A 19,599-nucleotide genomic window follows, 5' to 3' on the forward strand; every position below is an offset into this window, starting at 1 on the left:
AGCTGATTTTTCAGTCAGTAGTTTAATTTTTTCTGTTTCTGTGGTGTTATTTTAGTGAGATTCTGTGTCTTGAGGAAGGAAGGGCCCCTGCTTCAGAGGCCTTGCAAACTACTTACTGGAAATACTGCAAACCATGTAAATGATATGTGCATCCTACTACATATTTCCCTGGTGTCTGACAAATTAGCCCAAATTAATTTTTTTTTTTTTTGCCAAGCTGCCTGAAGCCATTAGCACTCTGTGATTATTCTAGGAGACTTTGCTCTAATTATGAATAAAAAATATTACTCCGTTCGCACAGAGCTCTGTGCTCTCAGTGCAGAGCTGGAGGAGGAGAACATCCAACGAGGGCAAAGGCAGCTCTGTTGCAGCATCTCCCTGGGGTCTTGGGCAAGGTGGGCTGCCCTGCTGGTGGGCAGCTTCAGGAGCAGACCCCTGATGTTGGTAGGGAAGAACAGAAGAGGCTTTTGTGCCTCCTGGAGCACCAGCAGAGCTGTGTGACCAGATGTCGCTTGTACTGGGGTCCTGTGAGCCCCTTCTTGCTGCCATTAGCTCACAGAGGGTCAGGGATGAGAGTGCAGGTAGATTTGCATGCATAGGCTTTCCCACTGCATGTTCATTGCCCAATGAGAGATTCTCCTCTACCCTTTAGTGGGAGAGTGGCAACACCAGGGACTCCTTCAGGTAGAGACAAAAAAATAGGGCAGATCAGAAGCGTAGGCTTACTAAAGGTAGCTGAACACTAGGCAGTATCTAAAGCTGCTTTATTATGCCTTGTGTTTTAAGTTACATCTGTAATATGTCTTGTGGTTTAAGCCACATTAATAACAGATATTCTAATATGGCCTGCAGCATCATTCCAAAACTCTGACGGTGGTACAGGCATCCAAGATAGGTGTTTTAGGTTGACTGGATAATGTTTTAGCCAAAAATATTTATCTGCTCACATGGTGGAAGACTTTCTGCACTAGGTCATATAATACAGCGATGTTCCTCTAGTGAGCAAAAAGGCCTGAAATAGAGTGAAGGATTTTTGGGCAGTGCCTACCAAGTTTTCCTTCTGGCCCTGGGAGCAAACAGGTTTGCAGGAGATTATTCTCAGCTTGTCTCTAGATCGCTTTAAGCCAGCTGGCCTGCTCAGTTAAATGGCAATACTTTAATTGATTTTGTTGGGGCCAGAATAATGACTGGACTTCAGCACTGTAGTCCTGCTCTAGCAATTTCTAGAACAGTCTGTGTTGGAAGAAACTTGTACTCTTCTTTCTGCCTTTCAGGGTACCTCTTTTGCCCATCACTTTTCTGCTCCAGATTATAAAAGACCTTGTGGCTGCATATTTTGCAATTTGCTGCAATGGGATTTTGACAGAAGTCATCCTATATCAGCAGCAATACACATATTTATGTTATTATTATTTTATCTTACAAAAATAACCATCATTTCCACAAGCACTAGTGCTGGTTCATGTGCCCTCTATTAGGTCTTTGACTGACTTTGTAAAAGGCAAAAGCCCCCTCATGGACATTATTGTGACCAGCATACTCTTTGGTAAAGTAGGAGCCAACCAGTTCTGGGGGGAAAAAAGAAACCCCTTGGGGTTTAATAAAATAAAAATACTCCTGCTGTTTTCTTTCATTCCTCTCTCTCAGTAAAAATGTGGGTTACTTCCCGGGACATGAGGCAGAACCAAACTCCAGGGTGGGAGTTCTTCTACATTCCTGGTAAAGCAGGCTACCAGTCAAAGGTAGATCTTGTGACTGGGACCTGTTTCCTTTTTTTGAGACCACAGGCAGTAAAACAAGCATCTGGGAGGCAGGCTAGGCCCTGTGGAGCAAGATGTCATCCTTTTACCCTTTCTTTTTGGAAATGGGTAAAATCCACTAAAATGTGAGTTGTTTCTCCCGCAGTCAGAACTGAGCTCTGAAGAAACTACCAATAGAGAAGTGGTAGCATAAGGCATAATTTGAGCACTAGTTCCAACTCTTCCACTTGTTTCTCAGCATTTCCTCTGTTCCTCTTCACTAGCAGAAAATAAAATAATATAAAAAAATTAACCTTACACCAATCAAAAAAAACAAACCCCAGAAAGCCAAATCACACAACCCCAATTTTCCATCAAATAAATCCAAAGGAAATAGGGTAGCATAGAAATTGCAAGGTGCTGCGTGCAGTTACATCATGCTGATGTAGAAGCTGCGTCTGGCAGGATCCCTGAAAACAAGTCTCAGGTGACTCACAGGTACGGAGGCATTTAGGGTGGGAGGGTGGCAGACAAAAGTGTGAGGACAAGGAAGTGTTGCTTGTGAACAAATCCCACTTTTGTCACTGCCATTTAATGCTGACAGATTTTTCAGAATTTTTGTATTTTGGTAATCGTGGTAAAAGGATGATGAAATGAGTTAGAAGGGAAACTTGGAGAGTTTTGTAAATATCCACTCTCCTGGGAAAGAGCTGGCTAACGAGAATGATAAATGAGAGAGAATTAGAGTTGCTTCATGCATTTGTTCATAATGAGGAATACATCTGTTTGCCAAAAAACAATCATTGCTGGGAATGCATGGTCTCTGTGGAAAGCATTGAAAGAAGGCAGTGAATGAAATCCCAGTGCCCCCCCTGCCCTCATTCCTGTCCCTGGTGTGGGTGTGCTGGGGTGGCAGGGTGGCACCAGTTTGGGCAGGTGGTGCTGGCTGCTCCCCAGGACTGTGGCACACCCTCCTCTCTGCTGTTGCAACTTCACCCATCCATCAGCCACTGGAGCCTAGGGAGCCCCCTCCTTGGTGGTGTTGTCATGCCATGGGAAAGAAAGGAGGCTTCTAGCTAACCAAGATTCAGCAAGAGAGTATGGGTTGTATGGCCTTCAGTGGAGGCTTGACACCCTGGTGTCAGCAAGGGATTACAAGTGACCCATGAAACCAGGAGTGTTTTCTCCCAGCTAGGTGTGTCAGCTGCCAACCTTCCACAGCCCAACCTGGAGTCTTGGCTGAAGTAACGTGTGAAGAGAGAGAAGGTCTCATCCTTAGCACTTCAGAGAGGCAATTTTCTACATGCAAGGTCAATCCAGCCTTTCCTCCCTTGTTTTGTGCTTTCTGAGTGCAATATTTCTGTAGCTGTCTGAAGCATGCATTTCTCATGTGCTGCTACTGTGAGCAAGCAAGGTCTCTCCCACTCTGACCAGCAGAAAGGGAGTGATAAATCCTACCTCTCTGGAAATTTTCCATCTATTATACTCAATTTGAAGCCATTTTCCTCATTTGCCTTTCAAGTTATTTTATTGCAGAAATGACAGCAGCTGCTATCGTGCAACATAACTATGGCAAATGTAAGATGCATGATTGGTTTTGGGGACAGCGGTTGCCCAGGGGGCAGAAACTGGAAAACAATGTCTTGGCTTGTTCATGGTGTCTCTCGTCTATTTGTGACATACCCTGACTTTTATAAGACTATAGACAGCATGAATTAAACATATATTAACTACATATATTAAAGTGACACGTATATTAAACCCCAGTAACTTAGAAGTCTGTGTTCCTTACTGCTTATGCTTATTCTTCCGTATCCCTGGGATTGTTCGCTATAAATTTGTGACCCTTGAATATCACGGTTAATTAATTTGCTTTGATCACTGCCTAAATCAGTTATAATGACATGCTAAATTTTATCCCCAGTAAAAAAATGTTGATAACGATTACTTTAAATTCAAATTTATTCTGCTCTAATATTCCAAGCTGGCATGCCCGCTGTTCAGTAAGGTGCCATCACTCGAGGGATATTTCCTTTTTTATCAAATGCTTTAATACTACCACGTGGTGAAGCATAGTTTTTGCCCCCATGTTGAGTTTCTGTACCTCTATCCAGAGAAACATAAACCTGGCTGGTGTTAGGCTGGGAGTTATGTCCTTAGGCTGGGCTGTAGGAGGGACTGATGGCAGGTCATTGTCAGACAGAACAGTTTGTCCTCACTAACAATTTTGAGCAGACACTAGGTGCTAACATGTTTGTTATACTCCAGATTTGCTTTTCCATTTGAAACATTGTCACAAGTAATTTATTTTTATCTCCTTTTTTTATTCTAGGGTGTTTTTTTTACTGATTCTCAAGCCCTACATAAGTAGTTATTCCTTCTGAAAGAGGGCAAAGAGGCTGTGTTTTCAGCCTTCTTCATTCTGAATGCTGAGGGGAAGGACAGAGGCCATCACATAGCTACTGCCTCACAGATATGGCTGTTTTCAAAGGTGGCCTAATAAATGCAGAACAGCATATGGGAATTGTCATCACAAGAATATTGTCCTAAACTGAAAATGGAGCAGCAGAGGGAAGCAAACTGGTACCCTGACCTTCCAGACTCCTGTGCCTGTCTTTTCTCTTTTTTTTTTTTTCCCTAAATTAAAGTTGGGAGATCTTCCTTTCCTATGGAAAATGTGGCTGAATTTAGAAAGTACTATTCAACAGAGTTGCTAAACTATTGTTAAATATTTTTGACTGCATGAGCATATCTGGGACATCTCCCCACCTCCATGACTGGGAAGAGTCCTTGTGGCAGAAGAACCAGTATGGCCTTCTGTGCTGTGATGCAAGACAAATTTCTTAAGGCTGGGGTCAATGCTTAGCAGCATGGTGCAGAGACAGCCCCTGCTTCCTCCCCATAGCTCAGCATTTAGCCAGGCAGAACCCAGGGCAGTGGACCAGAGGGGCTGCAAAAATGTGTTAGTTGAGGTTTTTGCAATGGCAGAGCCTCAAGGAATGCTTTGAGAGCAGGACCACAGCAGTGTTTGGCAGTTCCTGGCCATGACAAGTAGCCATCAGTGTGCATTTGGCCACAGCCTTGCAGCACCACACACGCCACATCCGTTCTCTTGCTTCCAGCAGTGCTGGACCCTGGCTATCACCCACACTCATGGATGGTGCCCCTTGCACAAAATTTCCTTTCCTCCTTTGAGGAGCATGTGTGTAAAGGGACTTGAGGTATTATTTGGGCATCACTTTTAGTTGACTTCTTTGTAACCCACGGCCTTATGATGGCCAAACTGATGATGCCTTTCCAAGGTATTTTCTTGCAATGGTTCTCTCACTCTTCCTTTTTATGTTGGTTTAAGTATCCTCATTTTGGAGGTGCCCCAAAATGCTTCTTCAGCAAAAGCTGACATGGACACAACAGAAAAATTATATTGCCACTGTCAGCAAGAACTTGCCTTCCAGGTCAGGTATTTCCAGAATAAAAACCTAACCTTCCTAGATCCTAGGCAGGAGATTTTCCTTCCAAATTCTATTCCCTGCTTTGCACCTTCCTGCATGCCAGCTGTTCCCCTGCTGTGATGAACCTGAGCTGAGTTTAACACTTATCCACGCAAGAGCAAATGTTTCATCTGTGCCCTTCCACAGTGAGTCAGACTGACATTACATACATAACCCTCTTTTAGCCACCTAATGGATGACTTGTTCTTCAGGAGGAGTGACCAGAGAAGTCTGTCCTCTGCAGCTCACACAGTGCAGTCAGGATATGAATTTTGGCTGACCTGGACTTTTCCTTAGGAAATAAATGATGCCCTGGAGCAAAATAAATGAACTCCTGCAACTGGAGTTTCATAGAGTGTGACTGGATAATTGATTGTTAGTCCAATAAAAAGTAACTGATGAGGAGTTTGTGGACTCATACATCATTTTTGTGCTGTGACTGATATATTAAAATAGAAAAAAAAGGTAGGAAATAAGAAGAAAAGTTTGTGGGATACTGTGAGGCTGATCTGGTTGTTTTTCATTTTGTTCTTGCTCCCCTAGGTAGGACTGAGAACTGCAATAAAAAAGGCAAGAAGAATTATGAAGACTTCCAAGGACCTGGTAAGAAATCAATGGCATTAGGGTGTTTTACACTGTACTTGCATTTTATCATGAGTGAGTCCTTGTTTATTTTGTATGACTGTGAATCCTTCTGAACTGAATGCTGAGTCACTCCTACCTGGCACAGGATCTGTTCTGTCAGCTGACACTGGGAAGAAGGAGAGGGAGAAAGAGAGAAGAAATATGAAAGTATGGGGAGAGCAAAAAAAAACCCTAATGAAAACGCAGATTGTTTGCAAAGAAGGGATAAAATTCTATGTCCGTATCTGTCCACAACATAAATTTATGTCTAAAATGCATGCAGCAGTCAACATTTCATCTGTGAGCTCCATAATTTAGCTTCACTGAGATGCTTGCTTTTACTAACCCAACACAGGAATTTCCCACTCAGCCTTGCTCTATGTTTTTCCTTCCTTCTTTCAAACTGCTTGCAGTGTTTATTATTGCTCCTCCTTTTTTTGTACTTCTTCCTTGACCCTTATCGTCCCTGCCTTGCCCTTGTAGCTGTATGGAAGTGGGTGCCTCATGAGCTGAGCCACTGTCTTACAGCACAGAGAGCACATTTTAGGGCTGTCTGAAACTCAAGCAATGGTCTGAATTCAAATTCTGCATATTTTTCTTTTATTTGTGAGAGACTGCCCTTGCCTGTTAAACTTGAAACCTAGGATTTGAAATCTTTCTACCTCTAACATTTTCAGATCTGTAGAAGATCGCTAAAGGGTAGCAGAGAAGGGGGGGTGGGGGTGGGCAGCTTTTATTCTGCTGGGTTCACTTAGGTGAGTCAGCTCAGCCATAGAGTTTACTTCCAATTGTCTTCAGGCACTTAATGCAGAGCAAATGTTTTAGCTGTTTGTGAAGAAATTATTGGTATTGCTTCTTCCTGATTCCTTACTGTGATACTACTCACAAAAGTGAAAACTGAGGTGCCTAATTAGCCTTTGGGCAATTGCCAAATTGCCAAGACAGGGAAATAAACAAAGCACTGGAGAGACAAGTCTCACCTCCTACGGAACAGCGACCAGCAGGATCTTATTCATTTTCCTTCCTATTCCGTGCTGTGCTACTGATAGCCTGAGATTTCTGCTCCACTTACATTAAACTCCTCATCCCCTCTCCTTGGACCAAGTCCCCATCTTAACACCTGCAGCGAGACACTCTGAGTCAAGCAGGTCCTCTCTGTTAGCCAGAGAGCAGCTTCAGGCTCAGGAGTGCTGTCCCCCAGGACAGAGGGCTCCTTTGCTCCCTCGCACACGTTTCTACCTTTGGCATCTTGGGCTGCATCCCTCTCATGGCCACATCTGGCCTTTGTAGGCAGTGCATGCCACATCCTTTCAGGCTCTCCTGGGTAGGGTGGCATGGTTGGCGTCAATCTTTGGGTGCAACAGGCTCTCCTATTTTGCCTCTACTCTCCTGTATTGTCAGAGCTGCTCCATGCCCCAGTACCTCTCTTGATCTCCATCACAACACTCTTGGCCCTTTCCTGCTCTTAGCTGCCCATTTGTCAGCAGGAAGGACAAGTAGACTGTGCCTAGAAGCAGCAAAGTCATAGTTGGGTTTCTCCAGTCAATGTATTTCTGAACCTCCATAGCTGTACAATACAAGATCAGCTCAAATTAAAACAAGTATCATGTGCTTGCTTGAGCGTCTCCTGAGGTTATTCCTAGTGTGCTCCCTGTAATGAGCCTGGATGAAACATATTTTAAACCTGGAAAATTAAAAATAACAACATTTCTGGAAGCATTACTGTATCTCTCAATTTCCCATTCACACAGATTAAAGTTATTTTGAGATCTAGAAAAACGATATCGTGAGAAACACAAAGGAGAATCTCTAGGAGAGAGCACAGTATGAATCCTGCTTGCATAAGTCATGTATCCCAGAGAAGCAGCATGTGATGAAACAGTGAGAAAATCACCTGCCCAGTCTGAATGCTACCGTATCATGGTCTGTTCACCTGCACATGCAGATACAAAGGGCAGAGAGAGCTGAGGAGCTCTCAGTGCTTGGGAAGAGGATCCAGAAAAACCCCATCTGTGGTAGGACATCACTGCATCCACATCAGCAGAGGGAGAAAAACATTAACCTGGCCTCTTTTATGCTCTGGCTCATGCTGGACCAAAACATCAAATTATGTCTGTTCATTTTTCCCATATCTGCTGTTTTGGTTGTTTTTGCCCCATTGCAAGTTGGGCGAAAGTGTTCTGAAAAAGTTCTTGCAAGTTAGTTGTCCCCATTTTGGCTTGGCAGCTGTGTGTAACTGCATAAAAAAGGGCATGTGATTATGGAGGTTGCTAATGAGAATGGGAGTTCTGTCTGGATCCCAGGATTTCATATTTACTTGGAATTTCTGCAGATCATTGTGAGCTTGGGTAAAAGACAAGATATTTGACTAATGTAGAGATGCAATGAAAGTGGTTACAAACCAAAAAAATTGTAATAATTTAGATTTAGAAATAATTAGAACTCCATTCATTAAAAGGAGTCAGCCATCTGCAAGTGATTGGCTTAAACCAACACCAACAAGCACTAGAGGCTCATTGTTATTCTTTTTAGTAAAACCAATTAAAATAATTACAGAAATGCCATTAGGGAACATTAACAGGCAATGAATAAAATATTAGTGTTGTCAATCACTGTGAGCACCTCTAGTGCTAATTTTTCTTATGGGTGGAGAAGATTCTAAGGGGCATCCTTGAGCAACAGTGGTGAACGAATGGTGAATAGGGTTGTGGCTGTAGCATTTAGTGAGAGCAGGCACCATGCATACAACCCTGCCATGCATGAGGTCCCTGCAAGTCACAGCCTGGCAGTGGGAGAAGTGGGAAGCCATGGAGGGAGCCCAAAGGGAATTGTCAGGGAGAGGAGATCATAAGCTAATTTTCCTGTGTCACAGGGGCAAGTAGTCCATCTTCTCTCAAAAACTCACACTGCAGTCATAGCTTGTCTCTGCTGGGAAGGACCCTATAGTACCTGCTCATGCAAAGATTCTCTCTCTTTTTTTTTTAAAACCTGCATTCCTTTATGCCTTTTGAGAGTAGCCCAAGACACCACTCTCCTGCACAACTCCAAGCAGAGCCAAAGCGTTGCCTCCAGACCTCACTGTCCCACCTGCTGTGGGGATGCATAGGCTGGGAGCCAGAGGTTGTTGTGCTCCAAAATACTGCTGCAGCAGCTCCTCAGCATTGCCCACATCAATTCCATGTCACCAACAGACAATCATTCCCACCAAAGTTAGACAGTCTCTGGGACTGCAGGATAGTCTTCCTTTGAAACTAATGGAGACCCAGTTGGCAACAATTTTGAAATGATTAACTGAGAAAAAAAGCAGGAAAAATTTTATTCTACCTACAGCAAAGGGTAGACTTTAAGTGCAGCCTGTGAGCAGACTGAAAGGAGATTTTATTTCTGTATTTATTTCTTGCAAACCCTGTAGTTTGTCTTTCTGGTGCAGTTTTGTCTCCAGGTGCTTTAACTTCAAAGGCTTTGCATCCTGTGACTTAGGCTGAAGTGAAAACCTGACAGCTCAGATGAAGACACTGCAAATCTTAGCCTAATGGAAAGCTTTAAGAGCCTCAAGTGCTTCTGTAGACAGGATTAGTCCTGCATGAAGGAGGTGGGAAAAGTGGTTTCTTTCCTCTTTCCAGGAAGGTGTACATGGGTTTTCAAATCTCTCTGAGAAAAGCTGGCATCGTGCTTGTGCACCTCTCACGTTCTCTGCCTACCTGACCATACACATGTAAGCATAGACAGAAAGCAAATGCTGCGGGATGTAGCCCCAAGGTAGCCAGTAGCTTGAATACAGAGGTGCAGCGGGATGGGGAAGAGCACATCGCAAGTGAAGTCACAGCAGCGGGACACAGTTGGTCTTTCAGCTCAAGAAAAGGCCCCACTCCCTGGCTGGTTTTGGCTCACTCTCTCTACTTCTTCTGTGATTGTGTTCAGGTTTCTCCTTTCACTCCACCAACACCTCCTCACCCCCAAGCCAGTGGGACTCAAGCTTTGTCATTTGAGTGTGTTGGACAGAGCTGAAGGGAATTAATTTGTGTGTTTCTTTGGGGTTTCTTGTCTCATCTCTCTGCCTTTCCCCTTTTTTTTTCTCCTTTGATTTCACTTTTGCATCCTTCAGAAAGTGCACTGTTACACCTCCACCTCCACTGCAGATCTCTCCTCCTGCTCCTTTTCAGTGGTAACTGGAAAAGGTACCACTCTTTTCCATCTTCATCTTGCTGCTTGGTCACTTCAACCACCACTGCAAATGCTGTCTGCAATCTTCGTACCAGGGGCTCTATCCCCTCTTCACTACCCCAGCCCTCCTCTCCACATTGAGATCCTGACTGTGACATATTTCTGTGGCTGACCTCCTGCTCTGAGCAGTGTGATACCCTTACCTCCATCACCCCTTGTTACCTGTGCAAGCAAACAGCTTCCCTGGAGCTGCAGGGCAATGCCCTACACACCACGGCCCACTGGTTCCCTGCCCTGCAGTGCTGCCTCAAGGTTCTCCTCTGTCACTCAGAGCTTTATACACTGGGGTTACTGCCCCTCTTGGTAAGTAATAACCTTTCACTATCCTCTTCTGAGTTATATCCAGCCTTTGTCTTCTCTTTTACATTGGGTTTGGGTTGTAATGTCTTTAGGGCGAGGACTATCTTACTCTTTTTTCTGCATATATAAAGTATGTAACACAAAGCAGTTGGTCCAAGGACAGAGCTCTTAAGTACTATGTCTATATAAATAATTACCCTTCTTTGCATAAAGTTATGATTGTGCCCATCTGCTCATCTGCTCCATATTTACACGATAAATGTATCCTTAGTGAATACAGTTAATTAGGCTGCGCACCGAGTAGCCTTCTGTATTTTTAGACCACTTGAGCACCCTCAGTGCTTAAAGACCACCTGAACTTACAGTGAAGCCACACGAGTAGCGTGTTTGTGGGATTCATTGCCAATGCAGCACAACATTTCCATTCATTAGGAAAGTCTCTTTCAGCTTCTGAAGCTTCCTGGCTACCTGGAACATGAACTGGATTGGCTCATGGCAGTGGTCTACTAATGTTGAAAGAGTTTTTCCAGCAGCATCTGTCTTTTAGAGCTTCCAGGTCTTGCCAAGATAAAATATAGTTACGAGATTTCCAGGTAAAATCTCATTAAAAATTCAAAGGCATTCTGTGCACGTTCTGGATTGTCCTATTTCTCCTCTCTTTGGGGTTGTTGGCCTATCCACTCCTCCCTGAGCATGTAGAAACCAACCTCATGGCTCACAATGTTTTTGTACTGTGTCAGGTACCATCATGTTTATCAAACATGAGAACAGTAAATTTTTCAAAGAATGAGAAAGTAAGTTTGGTACATGAAAGGAGACAGTTTCACAGGAACTTTTTATTCCTTTCTAGTTTACAAGTCTTTGAAAGCAAAAGTAGTTGATTTGTCTAAATATTCTGGCATGTAGAATCCTTAATGGCATCACTGGAGTTTTTAGATGTCTCTAGGCAGAAAATACGTGGTTTAGCTCTGTAATCTACTGACACTAAATATCCCAAGGTACACCACCTCTGTGAACTAATGCATCCATCTTTTTTTTTTTCTTTTTCTTCCTCTCCAGAAAAGCTTCATGGGGTTCTCAAGTATTTGTACATTTCCTCTTCTGGCTAACCTGTGTGAGAAGATTAAATAGTATGTATAAAATTTCAGTCCTTAACCACAAACAGATTATGGTACATTTGCTTCTTTCAAAAGTCATCCTTAGTTAACAAAGCGTCCCACACTTTACCTATGCTGGTTTCCTTCATAAAACCATTGTCTTGGTAGTATAGAGGGAGGTTACACAGAGATCAGGCAAGAAAGTTTCCTCCTAGGGATCCCTGTGATTTTTTCAGTACTTAAAATATTTGCTTTTTTCAGCATGTCCCGGAGGTAAAATATGTGACACACTCACAGATGTGACATTTCCAAGAGGGAGCCACCTTTCTGTTGAGATTTCCTGAGCCCAAGAGAGTTTTCCATTTCATTTGTTCACCTAGTTGTGGTGCCCGTGGCTCAGCACAGGAAGGCCACCAGCACCCATATAACTCTGTGAGGAGCATGAATTTAATGTCAGTTGTGAAGTGTAGAAGAATCTCCAGGTGTTTAAGAAAGTCAGATGGATGGCAGACAAGAAAAACCATTCATGGCAGTGCTGAATTTGAATCAGTTTCTGAGAAAGGCCAAGGACGTGAGCTGGGGCATTACTCCTAAAACATATTTGTAAATGGAGTCCAATGAGTTGGAGGAAGGGTCAAGCAAATCTACATCAGTGTTATCAGCTGTATATTTGACTGAGTCAACTGCCAAGACTAACTTGGCAGCTATTCACCCAACTCAGCTATTTCTGCTCATTTAATTGAAACTGCAAATATCAGGAGTTTATTGGAATAGGTTGATTGACATGAAATATCTTGTAAGTGCCTTTGAAATGTTAGTCAGGACACGTAAGCTGAGTTCGAGCCCTGTGAGTTCAGAGAGTGGAAGCGGGAATCAAATTGTATATCATATGTTGAATCAAATAAGTTCAACTCTTCTGATCTCTCCCTCATGCACCCTCTCACTCTCTTTGGTTTTTTACTTTCCTCTTTCTGTATCTGCAAAAAAAATGTTTGTCAATTGGACTTTTTTTATGGTCTAGATTTGTGCCAGTTCCTTGCAACTGAACCTTAATGCCAAGAAGTAGCCCAAAACAGTGCGTGGGAATTATTGATTACAGACACAGTAGGGATAACAATCACATCCACAAGTGCATGTCACCAGTCTCCTCTATATTTTTCCTTACCCCATGCTTGTGCAGCTTGAGGAATCCACACCCATTTCACCTATTTGCTCTCTGAGCCAGGTTCAACATCTCTTACAAACCCAAGAGTTTGGAAAAACTTGGAAAGAAAACTTTCCAAGGAAAGATTAACTAGCTTATAATTTTAAGAGTGCTGTCTGCTGGGCTAAATATGAAAGGCTGCTCAACATAGGTGAGCTAAGCGGTGTCCCATTGCCAAAGAGAAATACAATGCTTGGGCAGCACCATGTGAAAGCAAGCACATGCCCGAGCTAGAAAGGAAGGGGCACAGGGCTGACACCATCATTTTAACACCTGTTTAACGCTGCTAGAACCTGTAGGATTGCTGGAAACAAAAGTCGCACTATGAAAAAGAAAAAGATGTAATTTTCAAAGGTTAGTGTAATTAGTCAGTTAGTCTCCATCAGCATGAGACCCATTCTGCAGATCTTTCTCAGGGAGAAGGACCTCCATTAGCATTTCATATCTGACAGGTTTGCAAGGCCTGCAAGGGTTGAGTGTAGTATTTATTTCCAAAAAAATTTATAGTCACTTTTACCACAGATTTGATGTCCTAGTTTGTTTTAGAGACTACAGGTTTGACATTGCAGCCATACAGGATTCCATCAGCTTCACCTCCAGAGCTCAGTCAGCAGATATTGAAAGAAATCAGGATTTGTTCTTTTGGACAGGATCGTTTTGCTGAAGTACAAGCACAGAGCTAAAACAGAATATGGAGCAGTGAATGACATGCCAGTTATTATCTATTCTGTATTCTGCTTCACTGTGTTTTTTACTTTCTGAATAGGTTCCCTTCCATATGTTAACACTATGTTTGTTGTTTTTGTTTTTTACAGTGTTATAAGAAATAAACTGCCTTTTGAAGATTTTGATGGAGATAAATTTAGTACTTTCCCAGTAAGCAAAGCCTTTCCTTTGGTACACTAATCCCTTGATAATGTGGATGTCTATGGGATTCCTCCTACTTTCTGCAAAGCCTTATCCATTCATGTGAAAATAGGTATAGGAATAAAGTGAATGGAAGGGTTTTTATCACAAAATGTGGGGATTTTTCTCGGATGAAAAAGCAATCATTCATTTATGCCACCTGGGGAGATGCACACATAAAGCTGTGCTCCCTGCAGAAGCAAATTGCTCTGCTGCTGAGTGGTTTGTTTACTGAATTAATAAGAGGTGAAGCAAAGTCACATTAAAAAAAAAAAAAAGTTGCCAACTTGTCTTATTTCTGCACCAAAGCATGCAAGGTGTCATTTAATAAAGCTTAGCAAAGGGACTCTGGAATACAACCTGTTTAGTGGGTTTTATTCTTACACCTTGAGTTAGATTCTCATTTTAGATATTTTAAATTAAAAGTGCAAGAGTAATAATGACTGTCCTATCTGTGTGCTTCTCCTGGCCTTCAGACACTGAGGGGCTATCACTGGCGAGGCAGAGACTGCAATGACAAAAACACCACCGTGTACCCTGGCAGACGGTAAAGCTTTTAATTATTCTAAAGGCTTCATAATGATTGTTACTTCTTGAAGAATAAGCTCCAGATTTTATTTTGGCCACAGTCTATGATAGCATATTGTTGTTTGTTACTTAGTTTCACTGTGATAGAGACGAGGGGATGACCAAGATCAGGGGTGGGGCGCATTTGCAGGGGTGGGGCGCATTTGCAGGGGTGGTGCACAGGTTTCTTTCCTTTCTCTGAAGTGTCTGCTGCCAAAGTTGGTCAGACACACCAAATATGGGGAGGGAAACCATGCTGCTGAGGCTTACAAACCTTAATCCACTTGAGCTAACACAGGCTGTGCCTATTTTAGGGAGCAGTAGGGTGGGAGTGCAAAACAGTGGTGCTCTTGGCTGGCTTCTGACCTCCAGCATCCAATCCTCATGGTATGTTGGTGGAAATGTAGGGCTAAATATGTACCCTTCTAAGTAAATACCTTCTGGGTGCACACCTCCCAGCTGCCTGAGCATGGACTTTCATGCACACCTGGAACAGAGAGCACAGCCAGTCTTATTGGTCTGGCCTTCTCCCTTGCTTTTGCTATTTTACCTTTTCAAAATCAAAGCTCTCTTCTACCACAGTTTTGCTAAGAAGTTGTTGACCGGGACTGATTTTAAAGAGTAGACATTAACCAGTTTGTGACTAGATAAACTGAGATTAAGGGTATGGCCTTGGAAGAATCATGTGCCATTGTCCTGGGCAGCACACCTGCATCAGCAGAAATGGGCTTACAGAGTCCTGGATAGATGGATATTCAGAGACTGAACAGATGCAGTTTTCCTGCAAGAGAGGCCTGCACTAGTCATACTGTGTTATGGGCCAGAGCAAATCCTCATTACCCTGCACTGAATTTGGAGTGAGGGGCTTGGTGGATTTCAGTGAAAACTCAAAAGGGCAGGGAAAAAGTTCTGTCTTTTCCAAAAATCACCCCCACTCACTTCAGCTGAGTGTATATACAGACTGAAAGGGTAAGTTTCATTCAGCAACTTCCAGGATTAACTTTAAATTAATATTGCATTTTGTTGGGAAAAATTGCCTCTTCTGGATTCAAAGGAGGAAAACCCCCACCCTTCCATGCAGAAAGGAATTTCTAATTACTTTTTATTCTTTATAGCAAAAAAATGACACTAAGGATCCAATTTCCTCAAAAGCCTCTTTTGCTTTATTTTCTGTAACACTGCTTATCCTTTTGTAACTCTGTTTTAGTCCTGATAACTGGGATGTGAAAAGTGACTCTAACTGCAATGGCATATGGGTAAGTTGCACCTTCTTGATTGCTGCCTCTCTTTTATCCTCCTTTTGAATTAGTCTGCAAATGTTTCTTTTCTATTTATTTTGATTTATTAACTGATTTGGATTACTCTTATTCATTTGCTGCCTTTGATATTCCAAATAATAGGACCATTTATTAAAAACTAAGCAAACAGGAGAAGCAGTTATGAATGAAGTTTGTTTATTGATGCTTATGATTATTTAAATTATGGTTATTATAATTAATTTAAATATACATATTAAAATAATATAATGGAAAGTGTCATTATTCTGATGCAGTGCTTCCTACAGGCAAGCATTCAAGAAGAACTAAATTCTCAGCCTCTGTTTTGCACTGCCATTCTTCAGGTGCTAGATAGCTACTATCATCTCTCCCCTCCAACAGGGTGTGGATCCGAAAGATGGAATTCCCTATGAGGAGAAATTCTGCAAAGGTAAATCTTTAGAGTTAATACAAGAAACAATGTCATTGACAATGCAGGGGAAATGCATTTCAACAAGCTTTACAATGTCATGAGAAAGGCAAAATGGCAAAATTGTTGTTTTTTTTCTAATCCTGAGCATGAGCAAAGAAGAAATGTGAAAACACCAGCTGCTAGTAATCTCCTGTTAAAAGTCAGCTCAGTTACAAAGTTGAATGCATAGATCAGGGACAGCAGCAAACAGTTATCCCCTCTGCATCTTTTGTGGAGCCTGAAGCCTAACGCAGAGGGATGGCCTTGGGATTTAGGGGAGCATTTTATCATCAGCATTTGTCCAGTTTGACTCGTTGCCATAAATACATATCGTTCCTTTTTTGGAGAAGGACTTACAGGGGTGAAGTGATGACGTGAACTGATCTCCAAAAGAGGTGAAGTGATGGCATCAGATGATCTCCCCAGCTGCGAGGTGGGTGGGTGCCTCTGTGTACACCACACAAATAACAACCTCACAAAGCAGCCCTGATTGCAGTTGCCACGCACCTCACCTTACATTTAAATCAGTATCCTGGGAATGAACCATTGCCTGGCAAGACTTCTCAATATTTTTAGATGAAAGGCAATCTACAAATGCTAAGTAGCATTAATTATAAACCAGACAGATTGTTCTAGCACAAATACTCGTATGAGTAGCACATCCACCACCCAGTTCTGTTATAAGGAGCTTTGAGCAATTTTCTGAGTAATCCGATTTCCCTAAATGTTTAAGTACTTTTTAATGCATATTCTATGGATAGTTAAAGTAAACATTGGCTGCACAGCAGAACCTCTGCTGAAATAACATACAATTTGAATATAACTAGGATTTTTTCTGATTAGCAAGACCTCTTCCTGTTTTTCATGGCCAGTTCCCAGTTGTTTCTCTAGGGTTGATGGCAAATGCCTGCTAAACATTTTTTGCTGCAGATGGAGTGAAAATCCTCTTTCAGGGTCTGAATGTTTAAGCCTCATGAAGAGTGGTATAGCCAGTCACCCTGTGACTCCCTCAGCTGCCACGGCTGTTCCTCTTTAAGCGTTGCTCTCCGTGCTCAGTTTCAGTTTGCTCTTTCTGCTCATGTGACTAACCAAATGCATTAATTAGGTGCAGACTCACAAGGGGTCATGCTGTTGGGAGACTCAGCCGGCGCTCACTTCCACATCCCTCCCGAGTGGATGACTGTCACACAGATGTCAGCGGTGAGGAATCACATTCAGGTTGCCAAAAACACTGCGCCACTGGTTGCCATTTGCTTTCTCCCCTGTGCTGCAGGTTGCCAATGGGAAACAAGTGCAAAATGCTTCATTGCACTGGAATTTACAGTTATGGTTTCACGTGTATCCGTCCCCTCCTGCATCTGCTCTTATGAAGATTAAAAAGCAGCCCTGTGCTACTGCTGCTCCTCCAACATCTATGCAATTGGGTCAGGGAAGAGTTTGGCTGCAGTGGCCCCGTGCTGTGCCAGAAACACAAACCAGGACATCTGGCTTTCCATGCACGTGCCTGCGGCTCAAGGAGACCTGTGCTGTCTGTGAGATCAGTCCTGCCATTAGCAGGCTTGTTGGTATGGCTCCTTGCTGTGTGAGTGTTGCAGAAGTGACCCTGCTGACAGTCTGGGAACTTTTATTTTAGGCATCTGGCATTGAAATTACATGCTCTGGGTTGTTTTCCCTCATCTGTGGCATAAATGAAATAGGTCTGTTAACTCCAGTGTTCTGGCTTGGAGGCTTGTTGAAGAAATACATCTGCAGCTATTTGAGGGTCATCCAAGGATTTATAATAGACTTGCCCTTAAGGGAAGAGTTTCTGTGACCGTAAAAGATCACTGACACACTGATGTCTATCTTTGGGTAGTATCCCAGCATTTCCCATTTTCAAACAACAACAAAATGCAGCTGACTGTGAATTATGCTGAGCCTGGTCTGTTGCAGTTCACTGGCATGTAATGAAATAATTGAGAGGAAAGGATCATTCCAGCAAACTGCAATTGTGGGGTGGAGATAAATGCACAGGGGTGCTCCTGGCCTTCACTGTTGTTTCCTATCCCAAAATGTTGTCACTCCCTAGTCAGGGAGGACTATGCCTTGTCCTTCTCTGCACAAGGGTCTACTGTACAGGTGTGATCATCATTGCCCACCTCTCCTGGTGAAAACCTTCTACTCCTCCACTGGCCTCTGTAGAAGGATATGGATATTTTCTGGAGAACAATTCTTATTCCAAAATGTTGGTAGTTACAGTGCTGTGGGAGGTCTGAGAGTTTCACGTATTTTTTCACTTTTGATCTCAGGGCTGATTTAAATGTTGCAGATTAACAGTTGTTTTTTTCTGTTAAATGTTTATAAGTAACTATTAGACAAATGACACTGATGACAGAGCTGATGAGGAACATAATAAATTAGAACTAATGATAATTGAGATTATCTCATCTAATGAAGATGATAATAATACTGATGGTGATGATGATTCTGGCAGTAATGCTGGCAGCAGAGCCATGTAGGCAAGAAGAGTTTTAGACTATGTGAGCATTGTATTATCACTGTACTGAAAATTTAGAAAGCATTTCTCTTGCTTGAAGCTTGCTGGTCCACTAGCTGGATGGGTCAAGGGCTGGTAATGGCATGCCAAGGTAGAAGCTTCAAGGCTGGGAGCTGGAATGTAGATTACAAAGTGAGTTTTGGTCGCTCCTTGTTATTGTCTGATGGGTGTAGAACAACTTGCATGGGAGAGGAACTCTTGCTCTCTGTGTAAGGCCCAAAAAATATACACTTCCAGTGATCAGCTCCATCTGACCAGAGTGTGGGAAAAGTGGAGGACTGGTTGGAAAAGGAGAAGTGGGTTACTTTCCTTTGCAGAAAGGGTGCCTCCAGGTTAGAGCTAGTGCCCTGCACTGGGACTGGGAGGGTCAAGAGAGATATATTCCCTCACTGACCTTTTGTAGTCACTCCACTGACAGCATATAAAATAAAAGGAGTTTGGATCATCACTGGAGCTGGAGAAGGTAAATACAGTGTATGAGTAGAGTAAAAAAAGAAGCCTGGATTTCACATGCAGACCCAGTGCTGCCTTGAGCCAATCCCAGATGTCTCTTGTGGTATATGTTCTGAGTCCAGTTAAGAAAGGGATGCATTAAAATACCACTTACTGGAGCTAGCAGAGAAAGGTAAAGGAGGATAGTATAGATGTCCTTGTGTACCTTCAGAGGCTGGGTACCCTGAGGGGGGCAGTGTGAAACAGACCTGTGACATGGGTATAGCACAGTGTATTGGTAGCATAGAGGAACTTGGGAAAGTCAGTTACAGCTACCCAGGTGTGACGGTTTGGACTTGGCTCCCTGCCAAATGCCCGAAAGTTAGGACAGCAGCCCCCTTCCCCCCTCCTTTCTTCCCTTAGGTTAAAGGAAAAGAAACTATAAAAATTAAAGAACCCAAAGTCAAGCTGCTTATGTAAAAATATATCTATATTTACGTAAATTACAGTTATGTACAGTTAAGATGCTATATACACAGTAAAAGGGGGTCCACCCCCCTAAAGGGATAGGGAAAGGGAAAAAAAAGGGGACGAAAGGGAACAAAAGGGACACCGAACAGGTATACTAGATCAAACTATACTAATAAATAACAAAACAGATCTCACCACGTTCCTTAGAACAGCAGGATCGGCAGTCACAGCCAGCATTCTCCAAACCTCCACGTGGCAGGACAGTGGACTCTGCAGGCCT

At 42.8% G+C, this 19,599-nt stretch overlaps 1 protein-coding gene across 1 annotated transcript in view; it reads left to right on the forward strand.

Moving 5' to 3' along the window:
• The window catches only part of AOAH (acyloxyacyl hydrolase), an 82,380-nt gene that overhangs the window by 21,098 nt on the left and 41,683 nt on the right, over positions 1-19,599 (forward strand). The window contains exons 6-12 of the mRNA XM_027892033.1: positions 5,774-5,833; positions 11,438-11,508; positions 13,495-13,555; positions 14,062-14,132; positions 15,360-15,408; positions 15,811-15,859; positions 16,986-17,080. Of these exons, the coding sequence (XP_027747834.1) occupies positions 5,774-5,833; positions 11,438-11,508; positions 13,495-13,555; positions 14,062-14,132; positions 15,360-15,408; positions 15,811-15,859; positions 16,986-17,080 (456 nt within the window). The remainder of the gene's footprint in view (positions 1-5,773; positions 5,834-11,437; positions 11,509-13,494; positions 13,556-14,061; positions 14,133-15,359; positions 15,409-15,810; positions 15,860-16,985; positions 17,081-19,599) is intronic.

Source organism: Empidonax traillii, unplaced genomic scaffold, assembly GCF_003031625.1.
Source record: "Empidonax traillii isolate 1590-97213 ecotype Southwest subspecies unplaced genomic scaffold, ASM303162v1 scaffold14:size4059594, whole genome shotgun sequence".
NCBI lineage: Eukaryota > Metazoa > Chordata > Aves > Passeriformes > Tyrannidae > Empidonax > Empidonax traillii.